The sequence below is a fragment of the Wasmannia auropunctata genome, unplaced genomic scaffold, assembly GCF_000956235.1.
Source record: "Wasmannia auropunctata unplaced genomic scaffold, wasmannia.A_1.0 LD334196.1, whole genome shotgun sequence".
NCBI classification, from domain to species: Eukaryota; Metazoa; Arthropoda; class Insecta; order Hymenoptera; family Formicidae; genus Wasmannia; species Wasmannia auropunctata.
In genome coordinates, this window is record NW_012028694.1 from 383,669 (window position 1) to 411,592 (window position 27,924).

The 27,924-nt window shown below is 40.2% G+C and overlaps 1 protein-coding gene and 1 long non-coding RNA gene across 3 annotated transcripts in view; both read left to right on the top strand.

The window, feature by feature from the left end:
* LOC105459342 (rho GTPase-activating protein 20-like) overlaps positions 1 to 27,924 on the top strand; it is a 184,053-nt gene that overhangs the window by 151,559 nt on the left and 4,570 nt on the right. For both annotated transcript variants that reach the window (XM_011705284.1, XM_011705285.1), the window contains 3 exons: positions 25,393 to 25,575; positions 27,373 to 27,531; positions 27,685 to 27,902. In XM_011705284.1, the coding sequence (XP_011703586.1) occupies positions 25,393 to 25,575; positions 27,373 to 27,531; positions 27,685 to 27,902 (560 nt within the window). The remainder of the gene's footprint in view (positions 1 to 25,392; positions 25,576 to 27,372; positions 27,532 to 27,684; positions 27,903 to 27,924) is intronic.
* Positions 9,029 to 11,415, top strand: LOC105459341. The gene is made up of 2 exons (XR_975670.1): positions 9,029 to 10,583; positions 10,834 to 11,415. It is a non-coding gene; the product is annotated as an uncharacterized LOC105459341 (long non-coding RNA).

Below are 27,924 nucleotides of genomic sequence, written 5' to 3' on the forward strand. Positions count from 1 at the left end.
GACTTCGAAAAATTTCTTTATTTTTGACAAATTGTTTAGTTTAATAATCAGATCAATTATGTTTACTAATTGCAGTTTCAAAATAAATACGCATAGATTAAATAAAAATTTTATATAATACCCAAAAAAAGAATGAGAATAAATGTAATAAAGAAAAAACTGGAAAATATTTGGATGAAATTCTTTATAAGATTATTATTTGTGGTATAATTTGTGATGCAACGAAGGGTCTGAAGTCGTTTAACGTGGCAATAGCGTGTTCCTATTATCGTTTAAGGGAAGCCCATGAAATTTTGCAAATGTCTAGTTACCGAACGGAGTAATGCCGTTTTAAGGGTCCATTGTGCAGGATTTCATTCTTCCCGCCGCAGCTGTTTCACGTATCGTTTTACGATAGACTAAGGACGAGCTGGCGTTTCGCTGGTCCTTTTGCGGTGTTAAGTAACGCTGGAAGCGAAACTCGTTAAACTTTACACGCGCATGCTCGCTCGCTGTAAAGCCACGCGGGTCTCGCGAATCCTGGCAATGATTTTTGCGCGCGGACAGCCCCGAGCCATAAATTAGATACCGATTTCACTAATCAATGGTCGAATCGACGATAACATGAATCTCGTTTTGATTGTTGCAGGTAAGCCACTGTCTTGATGTCTTGATTTTAATTATTACGCGGTGGTAAGTACAAAAATAAATCTCGACATAAAGAAGGACCAGAAATCTCCAGAAAAACGTTTGCGTTGCAAGTCAGAAATATTCGACAGAAAGGTACCAAGTTCCAGCCTCGATCATAAAAGACGCTCTTAAATTTATTTGTAATATTCACTTACGCCTAGTTCAATTTACTATTGTTTATATGTTTGAATTTATTTACTTGAGAAATAATACTTGATTATTTAGTATTAAAATATTATCTGAGCACAGCAACCTTAAACGAGACGGAGGAAAAGAATGTATAACTTTACATTCGCTTTTTACAAAAATTTGTTCGCAAATTAAGACAGTCTATCACATTATCATTAATCTTTACGTATAAAAATTGATCGTGAATATTTCTTTAGTTTTGCAAGTATTTCTTAATTGTAGGTTTTGAAAATAGATTTTGAAACGTACAATTTGTTGATACACGTTAGAATGTTTTTCGTACATTATAAATTAAAATAACTTTTGTACGATATCGTGTATTGATGCTACTGAGGTTTAGTCTTCCAACTATTCGAAACGTTCATGCGATTACGTATACCTCTTACGTGCTCATTAAAGATTCATAAAGATATGTTTGTGTACATCTCTCTAGCGACTGGAAAATTGAGCTAAACTTAGCATGCTCGCAATTGTACGCAGTTGCGCAAGAAACAATCGGCTTCATATTTGCAAACGTTATCTTTCCGCTATGAAACTCTTACACAAGTGTAATACAAATAATATTCTATATTGCTGTTGCATTGCTTAGAAAGATAAATTTGCTTTGCTCGGAAAAAGTTGACAAATACATCGACGCGAACAAGCTGAAAAATAGCATTTATCGTCAAATCAGCTACGCGCGAGAAACGATCGATCACTACTGCGGCGAACGGCTTCGCCGATTTATTGGCTCGTGATTCACTTGGACGTATCTGAAGATACGCAGGATCGCATCATCATGTGATACGGCCTTGGTTAACGAATCGAAGCCAACGAGAAAAAAACGAGAAGCACAGCAGCCGGGTAACGTAACTGTTTCAACTAGTCATCGATTCGCGATTTATTCTCTTTCGAACGCGGTCGATCGCGAGATGCGCCAATAGAGAGAAAGAGAGAGAAAGAATGAGAGGGAGAGAACGAGAGAGCGACCACTTTGCGGTGTTCGTCTCGATCGTGAAAGCGATTTGCAAACCGTTCCGTCGACGGGCGTTCGCGCTTTCGTACCCTCATCCACCTAACATGCTTTAATGGAGCGCTAAACGGAACGTCAGAAGTGGAAGTCAATCGAGAGTGATCGCGAACCGATCGACGTTGAAACAATTCGCGGTGGAAGCGGATCGGATTGCTCTATTCTGTCCGATCATTCTGTTGATGGTAACCCTTTCATTCCTTCCGATCATCGCCATCGTATTTCGATGATTGGTGTGTTAGAAATTGAAATAATGACAAAACTGAAATAATTAATAATAACAGTTATATCTGTATATTATACTATATATTAAATTGCAAAACAAAATTGTTTTTAAATAGCGTTTACTAATCATATCGCTATTCCTTACAAAAAATTGAGTCCAAAAAGTCTTGAATAATTTTGCTCTGTACAATGTTCTACAATGAAGCAGTAATTACTGCAGTAGTGATCGCGTTGAACATTGTAGAAAACAGTTCTCTACAGGACTTTTCGATTCAGTTTTTATAGGAAATAACGCTACGTAATTAATGGACGCTACTTAAGATGTATAATCGAAGAAAACAAATTTAATCTTCCATCTTTGAAATTTTTCTGTAAACACTTTGTATCTTTCGATCTCTCTGACGATCGACGATTACTTAAATAAACTACATCCATTAAGCCTTGTTTCACCAACGTCGGCTAGCTTAATGATATCTATCTCATCTCAGAAATCTAAAGTGGTAAACGACAAGGGATCAGTTAAATCGTCATTAAACTTAGCCGCTCTTAAATCGACGAGGCTGATCTCTTTTCGCAGGTCGCGCGACATTAGCCCAAGTAATGAGATCGTCCGATTCGTTAAGCGACTTCGCAAGAGGCTCTTAATACCAATCCGGGCATTTTAAGGGCACGCATCGCCGCGTTCCACATCACCTCGTTCGTATCGAGCGCGAGCGCGCGTATATTTTAAGACTAGGTCTTACGCATTACGCAACGAGAAACGCGCAAGCAGCAACGTAGCCCAGGGATCGGCTGCGGGATGACGCGAGCAGACATCGGCTATTAGCCGATCTCCTTAGGAATCACTCGCGGGATTGGGTACTTGACGATCGATCGTACTCTACCGTGGTATTTTCCAAACGACGCTACTGACTTCGATGCTTCTTGTAGTGTCCCATTAATTTTGCAAACGTGTTCGTTCTGCGATCGCTGCCTCAGAGGAGCAGGTTCTTCTCCGGCGCGGGGCGGCGGCGGCGGCGGCGGCAGCGCCACGTCATTCCGCTTCCAGCAGCGCTCTCACGAATACGTTTCATGCCGCGCGCTAATTAAATGCCCCGACAAATCCGAATCTGATTTGCATTGCTAATCGTATGTACTGCACTTCGTTACATCTGTAACATTATCTGGAATTGAGCGATTTACTGTTCTTTACGACACTAAGGAACGTCAACATCTGTGCGCTCATCGTGCTAAATCGATTCTCTGTGCAAACTTAATTTGAGCGGCGCAGAACGCAAGTCGAACGATACACAAGTCTTTGTACCTATCAGATTTTATTTGCAAGTTCGTCGAAAAATTTCAATCTTATTCTTACTTTAAAAATTATTATAAACGTTTTAACGAACGATTAATTAAATTTATTAATTCGCCACTTTTACATAAGAAGAAAAATTCATAGAAAATATCGCTGCGGGACATACCGTTCGTCGTCATCGTCATTACGGCATTGAGCATCGGCATAGATATCGAGCGATGTTAGAAGAACGATAAAGGGAAACTAGTTTGAGTCCGGCTCATTCTGAGCTGCGACTACGAGCAAAAAGATGGAGGAGAGGCGAAAGAGAGGGAGAGCCATTTGAATGCGAATGCATAGCCCGTTGAAAGATGCAATTGGATGATCGGAGCGGAGAGAGAGAGAGAGAGAGAGAGAGAGAGATTCATCGGTGCAATAATTGCGGCCGGCGCAATTGCATCGGCATACATACGAGAGAGGAAAGCGCCATCGGGAGGGAGGGTGGAAGGGTCGAGATAGATAAGTTTTGAAAACTCTGCGCGCCGCGCGCTCTCGGCTCATAAATCAGGAATCGCCGGACGTGTGCGGGATGATCCTCTCCTCTCTCTCTCGTATCTCGCGAGAAGCATCCCGGCGCCGTCGCCGTTCCGCGCGCCCGTATGGAAATCGAAATTATGCCGCGCGTACAGTCCGCAACGCGGCATGCCGAGCAATTACGCGAGCGCCCGCGTGCCCCCTTTCGCGAGCGAGAAGCGAGGGAACGAGCCCCTCCGCCGCGGCTAGCGCGAGCCGCCGTTGATTAATGAGAGCACGCTGCGTTTCATACGTTACGCGCCTGCGAGGCGATATCAATACCTGGGGATAATGAAATCGCTCTCGGGAGGGGATTGATTCGAGATGATTTGTTATCAGTGCGATCTCAATGGTCGATACGACCGATGCGCGATGGTCGCCGGTTGCGCTTAGAACCGTGGTTGGGGGCCGGCCGGGCGGGACGGTCGTCGATGGTATATTGGGATTACATCGATAACGCATCGATAAATATAGCCGTCGTTAATTTGCCATCGCAAATACGAGGAGAAAAAAATGCAATAAATAGGAACGTCGTCTCGTTTCTCTAAACGAGTTCCATAAATTTATTTTTACATTTAAAGCAGCGGCCCGCGAATGAGAACGCGTAAAGAGATGTTTAAGAACGTCGTGATATGACGCTTTAGGTAATTAAAGCAATTTGCAACGAGTTTTCAAAGTCTTAGGATGCGTGTCGTAAATTTGCAATTTGCTACGGTTAATTACAACCGCGTGTGCAGTAATCGCGAGCATCTGTTCGCGAGTGCGAGCGCGCGCGTTTCTTGAATCGGGGCGTAATGCCGATTAATGGGGGAACAGGTTCCATAAATTTCACGACGAGTTATAAGACGCTAGACGCTCGCCAACCATTCGCGAAATGATTCGCGAGGACACTTGCGATCTCGACATCGCGCGAGATCGTCGGCGGCTACGCGCCTGTTTGAACGGGTACGTGTACGCATGTTTGCACGAGGCAATCACGCAGATTGCACAAAAATTTTAATGCGAGACGCATTGAAAGTACACAGATACAATCTTAATACTTGCACGCGATCGATTTGCTCGTAAATCAAAAAATACGTAACGCGACGCAGAGAACGTTCCTCTGGCCTGCGTCTCGCGATCGCGGGAACGTTGTAGGACACGAAATTGTGTCTAATTATAAGTGCGCTTTTTCTTACATAAAATAAGTCCGCCGATTTTTTTTCATTCGGAACCAGTATTGATTAATGAGCGAGCGATGGTCGTATGGTTACATTGCGAATGGGCAATTGACTTTAAATCGGTTCGTATAGATTAATTGTAAGCGTTAGACGAGTAGAATATTTCTGTTGTATCAAAGATAAGATTATAGTATTTACTCGGGCAAAAACATTTTCATTATAAGGACCAGTCTTATAATATCTGTCAATCGTTTATATAAAACGATTGACAGATGCAAAGGATGTAATGACAACACACACAATGCTACAAAAATATTATATCAATATCTTTTCACTCGCGGTTTGCGAGCCAATTATTCTTTATTATTGTAAACTCTTAAAATGCTGAGTGTAAAACGATTTTCCGGATAAGTCGACGAATGTGAATTCGAAAGATGCGAACGAACGTGACACCTACGCGTCTTCTGCTGCAGCGCCCTTATGGAAGAAATCAATTTATGTGTTGTCCCGTACGCGTAGATCTCGTTGTTAAATTAGAAATGGCGGTGATTAACGAGGGCCTCACGAACGCGGGGACCACACGGTCGATTAAGAGGATCGCACTTTGGTTTCGCGCTGAAATTGATTCGGGCGTCCGCAGAGACGCGAATACGCGGCTGATGGAATACGCGCGCGGGGACTCGTCCTGTAATTGCACGGGCGCGCAATCTGTGGAATCTCGCCGCGGCGCATAGAAAAGGAATGAGCAAGTTCTAAAAGTGATACGAGACCGGCCCATAAATCAATACACCGCCGTGGAGATGCGCGGACTTTTTTTGGAATAAACGAGCGCGAATGCGAGCGCGATGATTAATGGCGTAGCGACCACTCGTTCATAAATTTCAGGATGAGGGGTAAACGAATGAATTGTCGGTGGATACGAACGATTTGATTCCGATTGAGCGAGAAGCGACGAAAAAGAAAGAGGGAAATAGAGACTGGCTTATGCGTGACAATGAACTTGACTCCACTTTTACGACGGTCGACGTAAAGATTTTTATCGCTTTATTTATTTGTGTAACATCTCGACGAGTTTTACTTAACGTCACATTTAAGATGTTGTTTAAGGAATTCGTAAACGTTCCGACAATATCATTCAAGTGTTTCTTATGTTATTTATCATTATTTAAAATATATAAAATCTAAACTACATGTCTTTTTTGTTTATGATTGTCCTGGATTTTCGGATCTAATTTAACTTGCAAAGGCAAGTCACAGCAGAAGTGAGTCAGGGAAAAATTAAAATATTCCTTACATATATTTCTCCGTAATTATGCGAATGCTATGTCACCCCGTGTCCTGAGAAAAGATAAAGGTTATCGTGCGCGGTTCTGGATCATACTTTTATTCGCACCAAGTCATTTACAACGCGCTATTTATATAACTTCATTACCCTCCATGAAAATTCTGCGCGCTATCGAGAACTTACGGAAATTATAACGCTCATTTACAGTAACTAAATGATAATGAGAAGATGTATTCCTTTGCCGAGAAAACTTGTGTCAATGAGTGCGCGTGTCAACGGGTATCAGATCTACATTTAACTTATTTTATTTTCAAGATTGTATCACATAAATGGATGAGAATTTCTCACTCGGAATTTTGCGCGAGAATCGGGATCGTTCTTTAATGCGAATTTAATATTTATTTTATAGCACACGAATTATTATCTATTCAAAATTCGAATATTTATTTTATAATATGAATATTGATCTTTCTTTTGGATCGTATAATATAGAGAAGAGATGTAAAATTTTCAAGGGGATCTTTAAGCATGATCGGATTTATGTCGCTGTTACTTATATGGGGATAGTAAATTAACATCGGTCTCTGTATTATGCAACTTTCTGAACAGTTTAACGGCTTTCCTGCATACCGCAGGATTATCTCTGTCACGTATCTCGATACGATATGACTGAAATATCGCCAGTTTTTATGACCAGTGCGATGCATAGCAATTTTTCAACTCACAATTTCGTAAAATCGTCTTGGTATGTCGTTCACCTCGACACGATTCCGCAGCTTGTCAGTCGAAGCTCGTTTGTTAGTCGTTAAGAATTAATTAACGCAATATCGTCACTGTGTCTACTGGTACACCGGTTAGACACATTATCTATCTAGCCCAGAAAGATACGCTAATAGCACTAATAGGATTGCGCTATTTCTTCTGTGTCCGTGAAATCATTCAGAAAATCATTTTTCTAGGCTTCTCTCTTTATGTAACGTCGATAATATATCCATTTTCTATGATATATATACTTAATTTTCATGTATTTTTTATTTTAAAAAATTATTTTTTATGTGTTTTACCCCCAAAAAAATGTTTTACTGATGTATCTTGGTATATTTCTAAATGTCACAAAAATGTATCGCTATTTTTTGTATCTGCTACAATATTGTTTGTCATATATAAAATTTATAACAGCAATGACTTCTAGAAAATATATTGATTTGTTTCTTGTCGCTAGTTTTCTGTATACCACAGTGAAACTTTACAAACTAATATGATTAGCTTTAACATGAATGGGTGCCACTGAAAAATTTTTTCTGTCATTTAGATTGGTTAAGTACCAAATATATGCGATATCACAATATGTGCTAATTATTTATCTATAATACTTTAGTTAATTTTTCGCAATGAAAAATTTTTGGCTGCACTTGCAAGATTGCAAGACTTTTTTTTAGTATATGTAACTTTTTTATTTTTTAAATTATATTTGTTATTTCCAGTTGCATCGCTATTTTTTACATTTTGATAAATTAATTCGAACTGTTGTTAGTTAATTAATATAATTCTAGCACTCAAATCATAAAGTTATAATATACTTCAAGCAGATGCGGCTTCTGATATTCTTTCACGGAATTCCAGAATATCTAAAAAAAAGAAATAGAGCGCTCAACTACGCATACATTCTTTATGAAACAGGGCGTACATTGCGCACATGAGGATCCACTTTCCAAGCGACACTTGGAAAGTCGTTTCTTTGGCGCGTTTCATCGCTCTTTTTTAAGATGCTCTCGGCTCACACGGTACAAAGGACTCCCGGTCTCGGAGCAGCCCTCGCGCTGTGAAATCGCACGTGGCTCGTAGGAAAAAAGAACGTAGTTCCAGTGATGAGACGGCTAATTAAGTCTAGTGGCCCGCGAACGAGCTCGCGCGCACGCGGACATCACACGCACGTACGCACACGTGTACGTGCGTACTCACACGGCGATCTTGAACCCGTGTCCACACATTAATACGCACCTACACGAGGCACGCCTCGTCTATACTTGGCCTCTTGGCCGTTCCGAGGCGTACAGTCTCTCAAAGGTCTTCGAGTGCATCGTATCACGCCGCTCTGCTACTCTCTCTCTCTCTCTTTCTCTTCTCTCTTTCTTTCTCTCTTTCTCTCTCTCCCGCCTCTCTGTTTCATCTTTTCCTCGAACATCTCGCTCGCTGCCGCACATCTCGCGCTCCGTATATTTATCTTCGTCTCCGCGCACTGCGATACGATACGGACCGCGGATCGCGGAGCAGAAACAGTGCACTCTTTCATCGGACCGACCGCGATGCAACGCGGTGACGCCGGGCATCGCATCACGAGAGGCAGCACGGAAGTGGCAGTCCGCTCTCGATAGAGCGCCGTGGTACGAACAAGCCAAGTGCCCCACCGCGTCTGGGGATGCTCTCGGGATAATAACGACCCGCTCGAGGGAGAGAGACTTGCCTCGAGAGAGCGATCTCGAGAGTCGTCGATCTCGTTGAACGTAACGCGCGATGCGTGTACCCGTCCAGGCGCGCAAGTGATCGGTAAGAGAGATGTGGTTCAAGTATTACAAGGGATATTACGACGTGCGCAAGCTGGAGCTGGAACTGGTGAGTGTTTCGTGCCACCGCGAGTGCATCGGCACCGAGAAAAGCGATTTCGAATCGATTAACTATTAATATGAGCTCTTTCCTCGCGGGTATACAAAAACTGGCGATTTTTATTTGTCATTTCTTATCGGAAATAATATTTTTAATATTACTTTTTTTTGCACGTAGTTTATTTTAAAAGATTTTGCTCGAACACTCTGTTTAGAACTCTGTTATCTAGATGTCATTTTAATTTCTAGACGAGACTTAACAGTTTTCTAAAAATTTATCACAGGTTTTGTAAATAATTTTGAAGTAATGTATCGCCTGCAATAAGGGCCAATAAATTGAATGGAAATTTCTGCACTCCGGGATAAGCCATTTTTGTAAATTCAGTGTGTCATAATTTGTAAGATCGTATAGATTTCTGTGATTAATCGGAGAACTGGCGAGAGAAGACGCAGAGTTAGGCAGCATATTGCATATAAATGTATTTACGAGAATGCAGTTAAATTCCATATTGAGACAATACGATTGGACTTTCATCTTGGATTTCTCCGCGATCGTCTTGTCTCGTCTTGTTTATCGAATTTTTTGAAATTCCTGGTTCATCGCTACTCCGTTCTTACGTTCAGACTATCTGTCTCTTACGACTCTTCGGTTCTTGAGAGGTCGGGAGAAGTCGCTAGCTTCGTGCGAGAGTTTACTGAATGACGTGCATTATGTCGCGTTCTCCGTGATCGCAGTGAGCGACGTAACGCAAATGGAGCGTTATTCTGATCTGCACTTTAGCCACAATTTACAACTACAGCTATCATAAAAATGTTTGAATACTGCCACGGACAAAACAATTTACTGACACGTGGCTCTGTATGAAAACAATTAATTTATAATCAACGGGTTCCAAAACCTGATTCTTATCTTATATATAATAATTTATTTGAGAATCCATATTTTATTTACAAATTAAAATAATTTTCTCTCTATTACTGGAAACATAAAATACTTTTTTTTATTTTATATATATATATATGATGCACCCAAAGAGAATAACAACTATTTTTAAGCTGTGAAAATACTTGATTCTATTTCCCACGATTTTTTTTTAAACGTAAAAGAAACGCAGGTGTGTATATCCCTCCATTTACAATTTTTATTAATCGGGCCTGAATCGCGGCTTAGCTCCCAACGTAGGTAACCGAGCCCCTAGTTTAAGCTTATTTCAGCCCCAGTGGCGGCACGAATTTGATCACCTGCACAGTTAAGTTCCATCCACCGTAAAGTCTTGTTCGTCTCACGCCGGGATAACGACGCGACGGCGTTACCCTCGGTCTTGGACCTCTTCCAGTCCGAGGTCCCGTCGTGTTCTTCCTCATCGTGTTCTTCCTCCTCGCGCCAGTATACACCGATGTCGCTCTGCGTTCGTTTCCTTCTGCTTCTTCATCGTCGGCGCCGCCGCCGTCCCCGACGTCCCACTTGTCCCGTTCTATTTCGGCGTGATTTTCTGCCCGGCGTTCTCGCGGCGGCGCATTCAAGATATCCTACATTAGACTTGCGGAAGAAAAAGAACTTCATCCGGTCTGCTACTTTGGAATATGCGGCATAGGAGTAAGTAAAAAAGGCGAGCGGAAAGTCTTGCAGTCGGAAACACTGTAAATCGAACCTTTTGGATGCAATGTGTACGTAATTAGTCCCACAGTAATTGCCTTCATAGACGGATATAAACTCTTTAAATGAAATTTTTTAATGTGAAAAGATAGTCGTGGAAAATTATTTAAAATTTAATATAACGTTTATTTGAATTATCAATCGGTCTGTTAGTTGTCTTCGCAATGGATTACGAATATTTGCTTCATAGATAAACCTGTACTCCGCATGCACGCTGACCTGCATGCACCTACTCGTCGCGCACGAGAAGATACGGAGAGATTCTTTCGTGCAGGAATTGGGACGATTGGTTGCCGCAAGAATAGTGAAAGATCGGAAAATTATGTCTGTGTGGAACTATGTATAAGCACATGTATAATCTAAGTGATTTTAAATTCAAAATTTCTCCACGAAATCGTTTTTAGCTTTGGAAAATTATCGATGAGATATATGTTCCTGTACCGTTACCATAAAAGAGAGATGATATATCATTTTCAAGCTCTGGTTGAAATGCAAATATGAAATACTCGTTTCGTTGAGCATGTAGGTATTTAAGCTTTTTTTTAACGTTGTCTAATCTTGAGCTCTCTGATTGAACTTTTGACAAATCGTGTCTATTTGCGCGAATGTTATCAATTAAAAAAAAAATATTTTTCTCTTTAACGATGAAGCTTTTTTTTTATTTTCTAGTATGGCTATTATAATCGTAAAAGTCGACCATTCTTATAACAATAAAGTACATATAGTACTTAAATATATCAATAGTATAAAAATGAAAAAGATTAATGATTTATATCAAACTGTCTTGAAATTTATTGCCTAATAATATTTTACAATTTTTCTTAAAATACCTTTTGCATTGTTTTCCGCAATGCCTTTTTTCATACGGCGTTGTTGAGAAAAGACTGCGAAGAATCCTCCACTAGAAGAGTTTACTTGACGTATTTCAGTCAAGTGTAGCTCAGCGTGAAAATTTTCCTCGGAACGTGCAGTAAATTTAGCCGGTAGTCTTCGTATGGCGTTTACGACGCGGAAGTTGATCAAGCGCTTCAAAGAAACGACGGCGGCGCGAGCGAAAAGCGAAACTCGCGAGTGCTCGAGCATTTGTATGCTATCGTGACAAATGATTCGTATCGGTTACGTCCTCGACGTGTAACTTGTTCTACATGGTGTTCCAAATAATCTGCATTAAATGCGCTCGGCAACGGTTCAAAAAATTATATTAATGTAATTCAATGCTAATGACAAGGTGTTATAAGTCTCGTCAATCACATTTTTCACATTTTTTATTGATTTTTATTTTATTTTGTCATATTTTCTATTGCAATAATAAAGATATATATAAAGAATCTTCCCAAACGAATTTTTTTTTTAATTTCAACATATACTACTCGTAGCAATGTTGCGCATGAATGTTGACATTTTTCGAGAAAAACTTTGTTTAGAAAAATTCGTATTTTTATTTTTATTATTGCTATGTATAATGATTTATTTCTTTATAAGTATTAAATGTGTTTTCAACATTTTGCAACTCCACTCTTTACTTAAAGAATGAAATTAAACGGTTGAACAAAAGGCTGCCAAAAGCGTCGAACAATCATCTCCTGTTAATAGCATTCTTCGTCTTTCCAATTTTGTCTGAAGTCCCGGATCTAAGTGCATCTTATCTTGAGACGTTTATTTATATCGGGCGCGTTTAAGGAGCGTGCGCCACGTTTATAGAATCGCCCTGTACGTATTCTCGTATGTCGGAGCGTAAATATAAAGTGGGCGATTTGGCGCCTGGTCAAGAGACTGTCTACGAATGTCCGACGATATTCTACGGATTCTGCGAAGGGACGAGAAGGGGGATCCCACGCAGATCACGGGGAAGCAGAGGGAGAGCCCGGAGACCGCGTGTTACACACAACCTGTGTTTGAAGTTATTTCGAAAACTGGCCCAGGTGCATTGACCTGTAATGTAATTCTCCTCCGCGTTTGGTCTATCTGAGGCCTCTCGAGCGTCATCCGGAAATCAACGAACTCTTTTGGATTAGAAAATAAAGAAAAAGTTTTCTGTAATGGAAAATAAAGAAAATTTTCTGTAATAGCTTTAGTAAAGTGACTTTTATGACTCATACTATTGTTATCTCATTACGTACTGTGTGACGTACACGGGGCACGAAGCATAAAAAAATACCGGCAACTGAAACATGTATAAATCTTAAATAAAACTTAAATAAAGTTAGTTAATTTAAGTAAAATTTAAAATTTATATTAAATTTATTTAAATTTTATATTAAATCTATCTACAATTGAGTTAATCATGCTATTAATCGGTTACTGTTTTAAGTCAGATTCAGACCAAGCAAACGAACGTGAACAGACACGAATGAATAACTTCGCTATATTTACTGTTTGTGCTCATTAAAGCAAACTGCTCATTCGTATTGGTTTGCTTAATTCAGATCTGACTTTATGTAGGACGTGAAAATTTTAGAAGTGTCGGAATTTTATTTTTTAAACCTTTTATAGTTTATTCACGCTTAAAGAACTACGTAAATATGAATTGAGAGCATCGTGTTGCAAGTTGATCAAGTCCGTATCATTTGTTTAATTCGTATGGCGTTATACCTGCCAGAATTCATTAAACGTGCTTTGTATACTAGACGTACGCGTCGAGGCATTTACAGAAAAATTCAACAATGGGTTGAACATTCATGGAAAATGTGGGTTAAAAGTGCGTTCTCAATGACGTGGAAATCATGATGCGAGATCAGAAGCGCTTCTTTCGTAATAGGAAGATAAGGCGTCAGCGTAAGATACACATCAGCCGGCATTCTTGAACGATGACTAAGGGCCGTCCCGCGTAGCCAGACGTCGGCAAGGTCGTTGTCACGACCCTTCGTAAGCTTTACACAGGACCCCTCTTAAGGACGTGAAAAGCACGCTCGTTAAAGGCGCCAGTTGCTTTCAGCAGCGATTGTATTGCGTACGAGCGTTTATGAACGCGAATATATAACCGGGCGTCGTCGTGCACCATAAATGCGCTTTAACGCGATAATCCGCGACGTAGGCTCGCTCGAGTATTATTCGTCAATGAGCACGCGAGAGAAAAATGCCACGTTAAGTACCCATGGATGCACCGGCGGAATTGTTACAGGAACAAATAATACGATAATTGGCGATTCCAGCTCGAACGAAAAAATAAAGCTCGTGTTAGCCAGACACACATGACGCGAGAGCTATGTTTAATAAATTTATATATATTTATTAGATAATCAATAAATTCGAGGAAATAATGCAGCGCATTAATGAATGATAAAATAAAAGAAATACTTGAAGAATTCTTTGAGGCAGTGATTTAGATCGATTCAAGTAAAGTATTGATTGCTTCAAGACATTAGCATTACGCATTACGTTTTCACGTAATTATTACGTTATTACATTGTAATACTGTCGTAAGACTTACGTAAGAGAGGAGGAATTTTTTATGGAGTAATTCTACGAAGAAACTATCGTAATCGCGATGGAATATTCTCGCGCGCGCACGAAATGTGAAAGATCTTGGTGCAGCGCGCTTTCCTGAATATTCTGGAAATTGTTTCCGCGTGCGGTAACGGAGAATGATAAACGATTTCGCGCCCAACGTAATGTATTTCCCGAGAGAGGCGACACGCTATCGCGCCGTCCGCGTCGCGTTGTAATTTTGCCACTGAAATTCGATACGCACGCGATTAAGCGCGCATCGTACGCGTATCGCGCGACTTGTCCGGTAGTGACGGCGACAGCGATTCTATTTGCCCACGCTAATTTCCGCGTAAAGCTGCAATCGAAGAAGACACGTTTCGTTTATCAAGAACCGCACCTGTTCGTGACGAATGAGGAATCATTCCCGGAGACGCGAATAGGACAAGAGGTGAAGGGGTGGAGGCGGGGGAGGGAGACGGAGAAGATCGCGAGGCGGAAGAAGAGAAGAAGAAATAAGAGTAGAGAGAAGGCGCTTGCAGAACGCCGAGAGAAGAGCGAAGAAGGATGGGAAGGGAGAAGGGAGAGCCACCTTCGGTATCTTCGTATGCGTTTCCTGGTAAGGCTCTTGGCGATCTTTAAAGTCCCCACTGAGGAATCAAGAGAGTTCATTGCTTTTGAAAAAGGAGAAAAGGCGGAAAAGACGACGGTGGAGAGAGCAAACTTCTTTCCCTATCCTTGGATACGGTTATATGAGGCGCGAGTTACAGTATCTAACATTGCTTTGAACAGTTTAAACTTTAAATGATCAAAAATAAAGAATTTTTATGAAATTTTATTTTCTATTTCAAATAGATTTCATTACGATAGCATTTCAATTAATGTCATAAAAATTCAAATGTATAATACTGTACATATACAATTGAAAAACTGGCAAAAGGAATCAATTTGTTGAATTTTTTAATTTGTAGATTTAATTGGAATTTAATTGTCTGTGTAATTTAATCGGAATATAATGGAACGTTATGCTGAAAGTTCTACGATGACTGGCTGAAAAAGAGAAGATCCGGTTGCGGAATTTATTTCAGCGACGGTCGCGCAATTATGAGCGAAGTACAAAGGGAGGGTCTCTCGGCGCGGAGAAACAGCTTATTTAATTACGTGCAAGTAGTATAAACATAGAATCGAAGTGGCGCGGCCGACGATATTTTGACCGAAATACGACCGTCGCGGTGCAACGTAGCGCCGTGCATTCGCCAGGGTGTTCGCATGAGGGACTTGAATAAAGTGCCTTCGTCGCGTCGCGTCGGTGTATGAAGCGAGCGTGAATACGGCCCTTTAAATATCGGTCCAGCATATCCTGGCCCCCTCGATTCGGCCGAAGGCATCTCCGGCTGAGGCGCAACCAGTTTTCGGCCACTTGGCTCTGCATGCGCGAACAAACCCGGGCAAAACGACGATGCATTAAATCGTATGTTAAGCCGTAATTGCGTCCTCGCCGTGGGCGTACCGATGGACCTTCGAATCACCTTCCATTTTTCTTCTTCATTTTTTTCGTGTATATACCTTTGTACCTTTCAGCTACATTTTACATTGATCCGTTTTCGAACTGAGGAAAGATAAAATCTCGGATTTCTCAGAGTCGAAAATATGAAGAAAAATACAGAGGCGCGTTAATGTCTTGGAAATTCGAGATTTTCAGAAAATTTGCAGGATTCTCAAGTTTCAAATATTCCCCGACAACGAGAAATTGTTTCTGAAATTCAAACATGTTCCATAATTTTTCATTTTTCCAAACTTTCGTATAAAGGGTTGTATATAAAACATAATCATCAGGAATCGTTTCGTTCCAATGACCGCGACTTCTTTTTCGCCCTCGATGGAGGCGCGTGCGTGCGTGCGTGCGTGCGTGCACGCACCTCTCGGCGCATCCTCACCTTCGACGGGATAGGTAATGCTTCGTTCTCGCTGATGTCGTGGCGGTTAACTACCACGTTTCAAGGACATCTACTCCCCTTCTTCCCCACGTTTGTTCCCTACACAAATCTGCACCGGGTAACTTCGGATTTCGCTTCGAACTGGCGTACGCCTCCTTTTTTCCTCCCCTCTTCTCGAATTTTTTTCCGCGTTGAATGCCGTGCTAATTGCGGGATTCTTTGGTTCACATAAGAAAGAGTCCGACTTTGGCGATGTCATAAAAAGTCGAAGCTACGCACTTGACCGTGGGCGACGAAGATTTGATTGCGCGCGATTAAAAATACTGTTTATATGCCAGGTTTCGGCGGTTTCGCCTCTCGTGAGCGTATCCTTTAAGCTGACGATCGTTACAAGTCGATCGTCAAAATGTGAGCAAATGAAGAGAATCGAATATTAAAATGTATTTACACTCGGTATAAATACATTTTAATAGTCGATAAAATTTTTATGTTTAATTAGCTCTTCCGACTCAAGTTCCTATATCTATTTAAAGTACATCGTAATATTTATGATTGTTACAATTAAATCTTGATTTTTAAAAAGCTAAAAAATTTTGTCTTTGGCTTATAATTTATATGATTAAAGAGTATGAAAACTCTTTAATCATTATGGTATACTACGCTGTTATTTAAATTTTACGCAGAGAAACGAGAAAAAATATCGAATTCTTTTCCAAAAGCAATTCTGCGTGTCTAAATTGAACAAAAGATTGTTGATAAATGGCACAAATATCTGACGCTTGGAAGTCGTCACATTTAAATCATATAGCAAACATTGTCTTTTTTTTTAATTCACGTCATGCATATTCGACGAATGATAATTCAGAGGCAGCAGGACGCACCAGGGGGGGAACTGTCGTGTGCGATCAAAACCCGTGGGTGGCATATTTGGCTCCCCATCGGGGGGGCTTGTACCTTTCCGGACAATGACGTCAGGCCTCATTATGCATTCGACGATATCGTTTTGTCGTCGGAGAGGTTTGTCGCCTTCGCTCCGCGTGTATCCGCCCAATAACGCGTACGATGACGAGGCTGCGGTGCACGCTCAGCCCATTCTAAATCAGTTTTTGGACAACAACCGACGGGTGTGATTTATTCTGTTATGCGCAAATTGCTTAAGGAAAGATGCCAGAGGGATATAAATGTGTAATTTTGATATCTCTGATAGAAAAGTCCGAAATTTTAATACAATGGCATGTCAGTTATTTAAATGGAAGTTTATCTCCACGGTAGTTTCTGAAGAATGTATACACATATAAGTTTTATACGAATGCCTGCATGAATAAATTCCATTTTACAGGTGGATAAATTCCACATTATGCCTTGTTAACTGCAAGTCCAGTCTTTCGTGGTCGGTTTCGAAATCGCGCGAGTTGCCAACGTTAGTTGCGTCTTTGCTCGAATCGACGTGTATCTTCTTCGATTACCTTGGAAACATGATCGTTGTGCCTATCGGCCACGATCTCGAGGAATTCTCGTTCTCTTGTGCATGCGTGATCGCCGCGTACGCCGCAGCGAAGTGCCATTGTAGTGGAAAAACGAGTTGCACGCGGCACTCCCATTCACCAAATTCCTTCCTTTCATCGACGCTGATTCTCCTGGCTCTTGGCTTTTCAGTTTCCTTTTCTCTTCTCACCTCGTTAATTCTTTCCCCTCGCCCCCCTTCTTCTCTCTCTCTCTCGATTACCGTTTGTGATAATAAGAATATTCTCGACTAATACAATGGAATTTTTTCAATTTCAGTTTGCGCTATAATATTACCAACACTTTAATCTCACTTTAAAAGTTTTAGTTTTGGAAGCAAATCTAGATAAGTAGATAACTAGTAGATAAAAGATGTTAATACTGAATTAGCAATTCGAATTCTTTACTTGTCTATAGAAAATGTCGAATTACGAAAATCTCGTAATTTTATTTATCATAATTTTATTTATTGTAATTTTATTTCTGTTGAGAGAATGGAACATATCATTGTTCCTTTATCTTTCTTGATGCGTTCTTTAGTGTACCGAAGATAACATTACAAATCGTTGAAGTTAAATCCTTCTCTTATTATCCTCGTAAAGTGCTAACGGTAAATTATTGAATATCCTTTTATTCAGATACCTTTGTTCCTTTGTACGCGTCGTATACATAATCGAGCAGTTGTAATGACCATTCACTGCAGACCGTCGAAACCTCAGCCATACCGAAATTGTTCAAGGAAACCAATGGCATAATCGTCTCTTGCGGTTGACTGGTGTTACACACATATTTCCGATATTTAACGACGTTTCTCAACAATTCTCAACAGAGTTACGCGATCAAGGAATCACAATTCCGTTTCGACCCAGATGACAGAATTCCAATTGCAAAGACGGTTCTTTTTGCAGCGATATCCGCTCTATAATGTCGCTCTGCGGTAGTAACGCCTCGAGGGACCGATTTCACAACGCACCTAAGTCGGGATTATAATTTGTAGCGCGGTACGCGATCCATTACGAATCGTCCAACGAATACCCCTCGAGCTCAACGTTAATCTTCTCTCCGGCCTTCTCGGGAAGGTACTCATATTTAAACATTTTACCGTTAAGTAGATGCGCTGAAAGTTATTTATTTGCTGTTTACAAATGTACAATTGCATGCTGGAATTTTTCGGCAACGAAAATGTAATAGAGTATCTTTTTATTTTTAATGAAATATTCTTTTATTCTTCTAATCTATCATTAAATAGAAAATAATGAGGTGGCCTAGACGTTCTATTCAATTCAGTAAAAAATGAGGCAAAATCGTCGAGAAAGATCAATTGTAATGAATTGTGTTATAATGTGAGTTAATTAAGTGTGCGAACTTTGATCGGAAAAGAGATGAGATTCTGGATTGTTTAATAATTTCAATAAACATGTTTACGCATATATGAGAGAGCCTTATTCTCTCGTACAAGAAAATAATATGAAGAAAATGATATAAAAATTTGTCTAAATAGTCGAAGATTTCTCGACGCCGTTTCATTAAACACGTGGATGTAAAGTTATTCTGAGCTGACGTTTTACAAGCAACAGGTATGCGAGTCTCGTCCTCGGAATATTACGAGTTAAGGAGACCGTGCAATCGAATCTCCTTTCCGTTCTACGTCACCGAGCGCGCGACAAACCTGGAATCTAAGCCAAGGCTTCTACACTAAAAGCCAGCCTCCAATATTTCAACCATATCATAGCCTTCAGGAATTTTATGAATATTACATCTGATAGAAACAGCAAATGCAAAAAATTGTAACTATATATAATATCATTACCACAAAATTGTAATGATAACTTGAGTGGATCCAAATTCAATTTTCATTGGAAAATTTGATAATAGTTATTGTATAATTTCTAAAATTATATTTCTATAATAAGAAAATTTTAATTATTTGCAATCTTATAAGTAAGAATTATGTCAATTAACAATAATCAGAGTTATGTTTTATGATTTTATTTATTATACATATTGAGTGCGTAATTGCTTTTGGAATTGAGCTAATATTGATATTAGCATTAATTGGCAATAATTTTATATCGCCGATAAAGTTACCAGCGATTTGTTTGAAATTAATGGGAAATCACATCTCATTATCCGTTTATTGCACACAATACTCGATGCGTGAGAATTGTGTAGTTTTTAATATTAATGTGTCTAATTATTCTAATTAACCGTTATTATAAATTACCATAAAGTTTCCGTCTGGGAAAAATATACTTCTACCATTCCTAAAGAATCTGCTGTGAAAATTACTTGAGTGAGACAAGCTATATATAACAAGTAAGGGCAAGCAAATGCAAGCAAGTAACCTTCAGGATTAAGATGGATTATTTGCATTTCGAATCGATAATAATCACGACAGCGTTACATTACCGAGCACAACGAATGTCAGAAACGACGTGAAAATTGCATACGCCTGGTTATTATCTTTGCTGTCACGGCGACTTTCTTCTAACATAATGAAGCCTTCCGCCTTTCGGTAACGGCGCGAGAAAAGTCCCCTCGGCCCTCAATGATCGCATAAAGAAACCGATTTATCACTGTCACGTTTGTGTCGTGCGATAATGCCATCGCGGCTGTTGTCGCGCATTGACACCGCCGCAGCGCGAAGGAAAGTTCGCTATAATCTCTAGAGAAGTAGAAGGAGAGAGATGAGATCCCCTACGGCGCGAGGAATCGCGGCCGGATCGTGGCAATTTACAAAGATAATTCCGGGCAATGAGCAGTGAGACGAGACGAGACGAGACGAGACGAGAGAGATGATGGTCGATCGGCATTTCAGCCTTCATCACGAAGGAAGAGCCATCCTGTGTCGGGGATTCCTTCGATAAACGCGCGAACGGCGAAAGGCGAATGTGGGCAGACGACACGTCGTGGAATCACCGCGGAATACCGAATGCCATTTCATAATCCTCTTCGTCGAACTGCATACCGGATTGAATATCGCGTTTCTCCAATTTCGCTCATGACTCACTGAATCATTATACTCACAGTGCCTTGAAAACTTGCAGTAATAAAAAAATTTCTTAATTAAAGGAAAAATATGTGACAGTTAATGCGCAAGATGTAATTTTTGCATTTATGTTAGTACTCGAAATTAAAAGCGTGTGAAATTAGCATCCCAACAATAAAATTCCATAGTTTTGATTGGAATTCCCGCTTTATTTTGAAGAGACGAAGAGTTCCCTATAGTTTATAACAAGAGTTCTGCTTAATAACAATTTTTATTTTCAAAACCGGAATTTTTCCGGTTAGCATTTAATTTTTAATTTTTTTTCAAACAAAATATATTAATTTTATATATTGTATACATATTTCGGGAGATTTCTTTTTACAACGTTACCTAATATTCTAACAGATTATTTTTCATTACTTTTCATAAATACGGTTGAGACTCGCGTTAAACAGAGAGAAAAAGAATGTCGAAATTTCTGAACATATTAGTGGGACAGTCGAATCTTATTGATGTGGTTCATCGATTTTTCCACCTTGCGTCTCACCTCACTCGTGGTCTTATTCACATGCATCGATATATCAATTTCTCCTGGGATGCGAGCGTATCAATATCCTGATCCCTGGAGCGGCGGACCTTTGCTCCACGTCTAGGTACGCTGCTCGTACACGTGCGTAAGGTGCTCTCCCAGGAAGCGGGTTTTGTAACATCGAGACAGGTGTTCTCGACGTTGCGTCACGCCGTAGCAATTTGTCCCGCGTATACACGTACAGGGTGTCCCCCGAGAAGCTGTGTACACGCACGAGAATCATTTTTCTCGGGAGAGTATTTAATTTCTGACATTCCTATACATTCATCATTACTTTCAAATTATGTCTATGATAAACCGCGGCTTTCTCCACATGAAAGGATTTTGGATTTGTTCTCTGGATTTTCGGTAACTCTTGCAGTATTTTTCCTGATGTGTTGGACGTCCCTTTTCCGATTAAACTTCTGAATAAAATTCTCCTTCGTCTTACGAAAGAGCAAAGCGAAACCATGTCTCGTTGAAAGACTTTCGCAGGACACCCTGTATCCGGTAAATGTGCGTGCAGTTTGCTCTCCGCTCTCGTAATATCAAGATGCCAATGGAAAAGTTATATTCCGCGTGCCCCGCGGGGCATTCCGTATCTTAATACGTACACCTTGCCATTGCAGCAATCCTAAAATTGACTCGGCAACGACCGATGAGATTGGCACATTATTGAGCGTAAGAGTTGTACTGAATTGACACGAGAGATGCTTACAATATCTTACTTTCAACATTGAGTACTTTGCGGATATTGGCGAATTATTATTATTCTCAAATATCGATGTTATCATAATGCTTGAATGCTACCGTGATAATACCTAATTATCATTGTTAAGTGTCGATGAAGAACACGATGTCGTAAGAAAGATAAGGCCGAAATTAGAGGATCTTTTGATAGTGCAGATATTCAAATCGACTGACGTTGATTATGTTGATCCCTACTGCGGTGCTTCTGCCTCAACATTAACGCTCACCCTCGAGATGTCCGAGCACTATTCGCTTGGGGTAAAAAATTCTTAAAGCGAAAGGTTCCTGCCGCTCGCGTAAAGAGTCGCTATTCTCTGCACGTCCACGTGCATCTCACGTGCGTCTGCCGAGCCCTCTCGGGGCCTCGAAGGAATAGCGCACTCTTACCGCGCGCACTCCACGGCGGAATTTCGTTCCGCGATTTACCGTTGCACGTGCGCTCAACGTCAAAGGGGAATCCCGCGAGGAAGCGCGGAAGGATTCGCGCGATATTGCGAACACGTGAGGTGTAAACGTGCCCCGCTGTTGAGAAATAGCGCGCCCGAGGTAGTCGTCTCGCGAGGTCGCCGTCGGTACGCTAACGGTATATACCTTTCAGGTACATACGTCTGCATATATGCCCAAAGGCGGATTTATACAGATACGGTCGCATTTGTAGAATTGGATGTATCGCGTCGCGATGATATTCAAACCATCCGATGATGCGTGCACATTCGTGATACGCGCGTCGCGCGTAAAGCGAATAAAGAGAATACTGATCATGCCGTATTCTCTTATCCTCGTATCCTCCATTCTTTCCTTCGACGACTGATTGATCGACGCCCGAACGATTATATATTCGGTCGAACAAATCCGCTAACCGATATAATAAACTGATGACGAATTAATATTTCGATTACTTTCGAAAGTACCTCTACTTTCGAGGACTGATCCTGCACATAATTTGCGATCCAAACAAGAGAAAATATTGAGCATTAAAAAAAGAGATAAGAAATATATAATCGATCGTTACTAGTTCTTGTAATTTGTAAATTTGTTCTGTGTTTTCGATGTTTTGCATGGCTGTTTAACGTGCGAGAAGGAATCCTGACGTTCGTCGTCTTAACTATTAATAATGATTTCCGTGACTTTATCAATATTATCTTTTCCGCAATATCTTTAAAATTCCTTAAATTCGAAGAATTTATAAACCATTCTTATAAATTTGAAAAATTGATAATGGCCAACGATTTATCACAGTAATTTTAAACATTGAAACGTACATTCTTCACCAAGAATTGCTTCGTGTTTCTTAAAACCTAGTTAAGATGACGGTATGAAGGATCGTTTACGCTCAATTGCGGTGTGTCGATAGCTGTGTTCGAGTCTATATTTCTAGGAACATAATAATCACGACGCGACACGCGGTGAAAGTGTGCGAAAAGAGGCTTGGAAACGGTGCCGGCGCGTAAAAGTAACGTGGCGGGCGCGAGACAATGACGATGGGAAAGAGAACGAAGGAGAACGAGAGACGCGAACGGCGAGGAAGATCATGCTAAATTCCCCATTCGCGAATATGCATGCGCGGGGACGAGTACACGTCCGAGAATGCCAATAACAAGTATCTACGTCAAGCGGAAATTACACGCGAAAGAGAAAACATGGTAATGAATGCCGTCGTGGCATTCATCATGGAATTGTACCTAAAAGAGACTTCGTAACGCGTGCGTAAGGTGTCCTCGAGGAAGTGGACGCTTGTCAAGCCTCAGTCTTCCCTTGAGAAAATCTGAGACAGTGGTTTTTCTGTTAATTTTTTTTAAATATATTTTTTATTAATATGTGATAATATAATCTAATATAATATGCTTCTTTATAATTATATGTATAATTAATATACATATAATTATACATATGTATATAATTAATATACATATAATAACAAATAAATAGAAATTGTAGTACTATGAATGCTATTGCAAAAAATTAACGACAGAAATTTAAATCACGTTCTTTTTTCTATTTTGTTTTAAACAATTTTTTGCACTTTCACTAAACTTCTACACTCAATATTATTTTATTACGTGAGTGCTTCATAATTTATTAAACCCGGAATAAAGAGAGAGAGAAAGAGAGAGAGCGTCTAATATAGATAGACAAAATGTTAAGGGACGGGATGTTGCGCGTAGAATCTCACCGTCTTACGATTCCGCGAGTGATGGCGAACGCGGCGGCGATCGTTCAAAATTTTGCCAGCGGCGGTATTTTGCGGTAACTGCGAATTAATTCAGAGCACGTACAAGAGCCATCAACGGTCGCCTACTCGCGCACATTTCCTCAGGCGCGGTAACTACCTGCCATGTTATGATAATTAAGAAGCGATCGCGCGACCATTTGTAGCGAGCACCACGGCCATCAGTCAGGCTAATCGAGTGTCACCGACGAAATTTGACGGTGACCTAACATCATCGGTCGGAATCTACAGCGAGATTTCTTATCAAAGCCGGTATTTACATCACTTATGTGGGATCATTCACGATCATTCATAAAACTGATAATCCGCGTGACAAAGGTTTAAGTTTGGGTTGATATACGTACGGAATCTCTTTTCTATTTTACTACTATGATTGATCGGTGGTTTTAAGATCAATGACACAGATAATTATTTACTGTGGGAAAAAAGACATGTGACAAAATCTCATCTGTACGAAATACATACGAATATATACGAAATAACAGGGGAAGATGATATATGAATTAATGTTAATATTATAAAGAAAAGAAAATGAGAAAAGTGATGTAGTCATGAATATGTATATTGAACTAAATACGATAAAGATCTAAGTTGCAAGAAATCAATTTTAGACAGAAACAACGCTAAAAAATATATTATAAGTAAATCTCATAATTTTCACTTTCATTGAACAATGCTATATTTATTATTGATACCTTAGAAGATAATATTATCGCTGCCATTTATGAATGTCTAATGAAGCCATATACGTGACATGTTGCAATAGTCAGTCTGAGTCAGTTCCTACGTACGGTCGTCGACTATGGCATGGGCACAATCGTACGTACATCAAATAATGACATGTTGTCAATTTACATAACGCACCTCCGACTCGGACGGTGAATGATAATTATCGCGTTCGTTGTAGCGAGAAGAGAACACGAATCGGCGTGCATTTCCGAGACCGTGCCCGATCCGGTCGACGTTTCCCATCTATTTCCGCGTTCGGCGACGTTTATTAAAGAGATATCACATCGCATTTTTCTAGTAAAATCGATATCAGGGAAAGTTGTGTATCCCCACATCGTGACGCATCCCTTTTCTACTTTCGTAATGCCTTTGGAAATTTGCCAATTGCATCGACTGGCGATTTATCGAAAATTATCGCAGTTACGTAAAAATCGTCGATGCAATCGCGAATTTTTTTCCTTGCACTCGGTTACACAGCAAGAAGATTTCCCAAGCTAAGTGGCGACCAAAGTGTGCAACGTATAATTTTTTCCCGGGATATAAAAAATTTATATCACGATTTTTTCGTGATGCAGAGAGACAAGAAATTTTATGAAATGTGTATTTTATTTGTGCAGGTGCAGAGGCTCGCCGATTACGAGAGGTACCTGGGACAGGAAGCCAGGAGCTTGATAGATAACGAGTGCATTGATAGCGGATCGGTCCTTCATCGTGGACAGTTGGAGGGTGACCTTCACCGCATCCAAGAACTGTTTCCCGGTGACAACTTGCGGCTGCACGAGCGAGACGTCGTCACCACGGTACGAGAGAATATCTCATTGATATAAAATACCAATTTTTTGTCATCCCTAATTCCCGAAAAGAACTATCAGAACTTCAGTTAGCAATCGTAACGATGGTAAAAACGTTTATGCAAAGTGTTGTACTCGCCTTCTCGTGAAGGATGTACGAACAGTGTAGCGACAAACAACGGTGCTGACAAACGGTATCGCGGACAATGCGCCTCGCAATTTAGTCTTTCTCACGGTCGTTTAGACGCATCTCGTTTTTCTGCGTCCGCGGAAAATGCTCGCGTGTCGTCGGCGCGGTGACGGTTGGAGCGCCGCGTATACGCACTTCCTTCCCACGTTCATTCGCATATTCATCCGGACACAAACGCGTATATCCGATAATTTCTCCCAGCCGTATTTTCATCCGACCCGCTGACTACTGCGAACGGTGAAATTGACGGCGTGCCATTCGTTCAATAGAGCGCTCACTTTCTGCGTCCGCGCACAAAAAAAGTATATGACAACAGACTAAAAACTGTGTCACCGAGATAGAGACTGGCAATAATGTGACAATGGAACGATACTTATACTATTTCCGTGGAAAGCGCCCTTTTTTGTACAACAATGACAGAAGCATAGCGAAAGTTAATATTGTAAATAAATAAAAGGATCTTTTTTTTTAAAAAAAAGAACTTCGCGTTGACCTTTAGTAATCAATAATTGATATTGTGAATAATGATTTTCTTTGATATCTCAATGTATAGTATATATTTCCTCTTGTATATTTTGAAATTACAAGATAAATTGTTTTTTTTTCACGTCGCGGATCGTAAAAATTATAGGGCATAACGTTATTGTGGTAGAAATAATAATTCTTTAAAATTATTTATCGCATTTCTACATTTAATGGGAAACATTCTCGCAGCTGTTTCCAGGCACTCTTATCCCATAAAGCATCGACGTCTATCGGTATTATTCGAAACTTTCGCTGTTAAAGTCCCCGGGCGATGCACTTTCCAATGCTATAAAATATAAATGATGATGGATAATCCATCTGACGCATTAGACATATCAATGCCCGGATCTGGGCTTTTATGCGTTGTATCAACGCGATTACAATAAGACGAAGGTGTGGGTTACTGCCCGACCGGGATCACCAGAAGTGATTTCATAATGGAAAAGAGCGGCGAGCGAAGAATAGAGAGATGTTGGACCATGTCAGAGTATCTAATAAGCCCGCGTATGTTAATCTGCCTGCTCGATCTGCCACGCATTCGCTACTCTCGCTTGTATATAACACGCCTTAGAGAATCGCCGGCCAAATTTGGTAGTGACATTTTTCGGGCGTAGCCGTTAATACTTCGCACGTGTGCGGCACGTATGTGGTGTTACACGACGCGATTAATGCGGCGGTAAAATTAGCATGATGGTCTAACAATAAACTCTGCGAAATTCTCCCGGCCGAGTCGTTACAAGAAGAGTCTTAAGAGATAGTTATTCGCATTCAGACCTTTGTTACTTAGATCGTTCAACACGAAAGTCTTTTTTTTTCTTTCTTCTATGAAAGAAAGATATTAAATCTATTTAGATGTTTTCAATATATTCGCATTTCTATTTTGGGAACATATTCATGACATCTGGTGACTGAAAAATAAACTATTCTATATCATGCAATTGTTATTAACATTTTGAGATTTTTCAATGAATTACATGTATTTTGGCGTATACTATGTCAGTTCCCAATATCAAATTTAAAAAAAAAATTTTTTTTAAATAAATTTATTATTGATCGTCCACCAGATTTCAATTTAATTTAATTGTTTTCAGAAAACGAAGAATATGTTACGTAAAAGAAATGGTAATACTCCAGCCAGGCTGACGAGAGGACTTTCTCAGAAATCTCTGGATACCACGGATAGTACCTCATCTCCGACGAAATCGCCGACTAGGACTTTTCTTCTAGAAACACCAGTCCAGTTCACTACGGTACGGAAAGTCTCAGAAAGTTATCAAGATTAAAATATATTTACACAAACATATTTTAATAATTTTCATCTAATGTGATGAAAATTAGTTATTACTTTAATATTTCGCTTAATGCCAAAACGATCGAGTTTTAAAATTCGTTGTGAATTTCAGGGCATGCAATCTCAGGAGAGGCATCTCTTCCTCTTCACCGATCTTTTGCTGATTGCGAAAGCTCGTAGCAGCGGAAACTTTAAGTTGAAGCAAATCGTGAAAATGAGCGAGCTTTGGCTCACGGCTGGTCACATAGAAGACGTGGCGGAGACCAGTAAGTCCGCGGAAACCAGCTTCGTCATTGGCTGGCCTACCACGAATGTTGTGGCCACTTTCATGTAAGTACATGAGCTCTCTTTC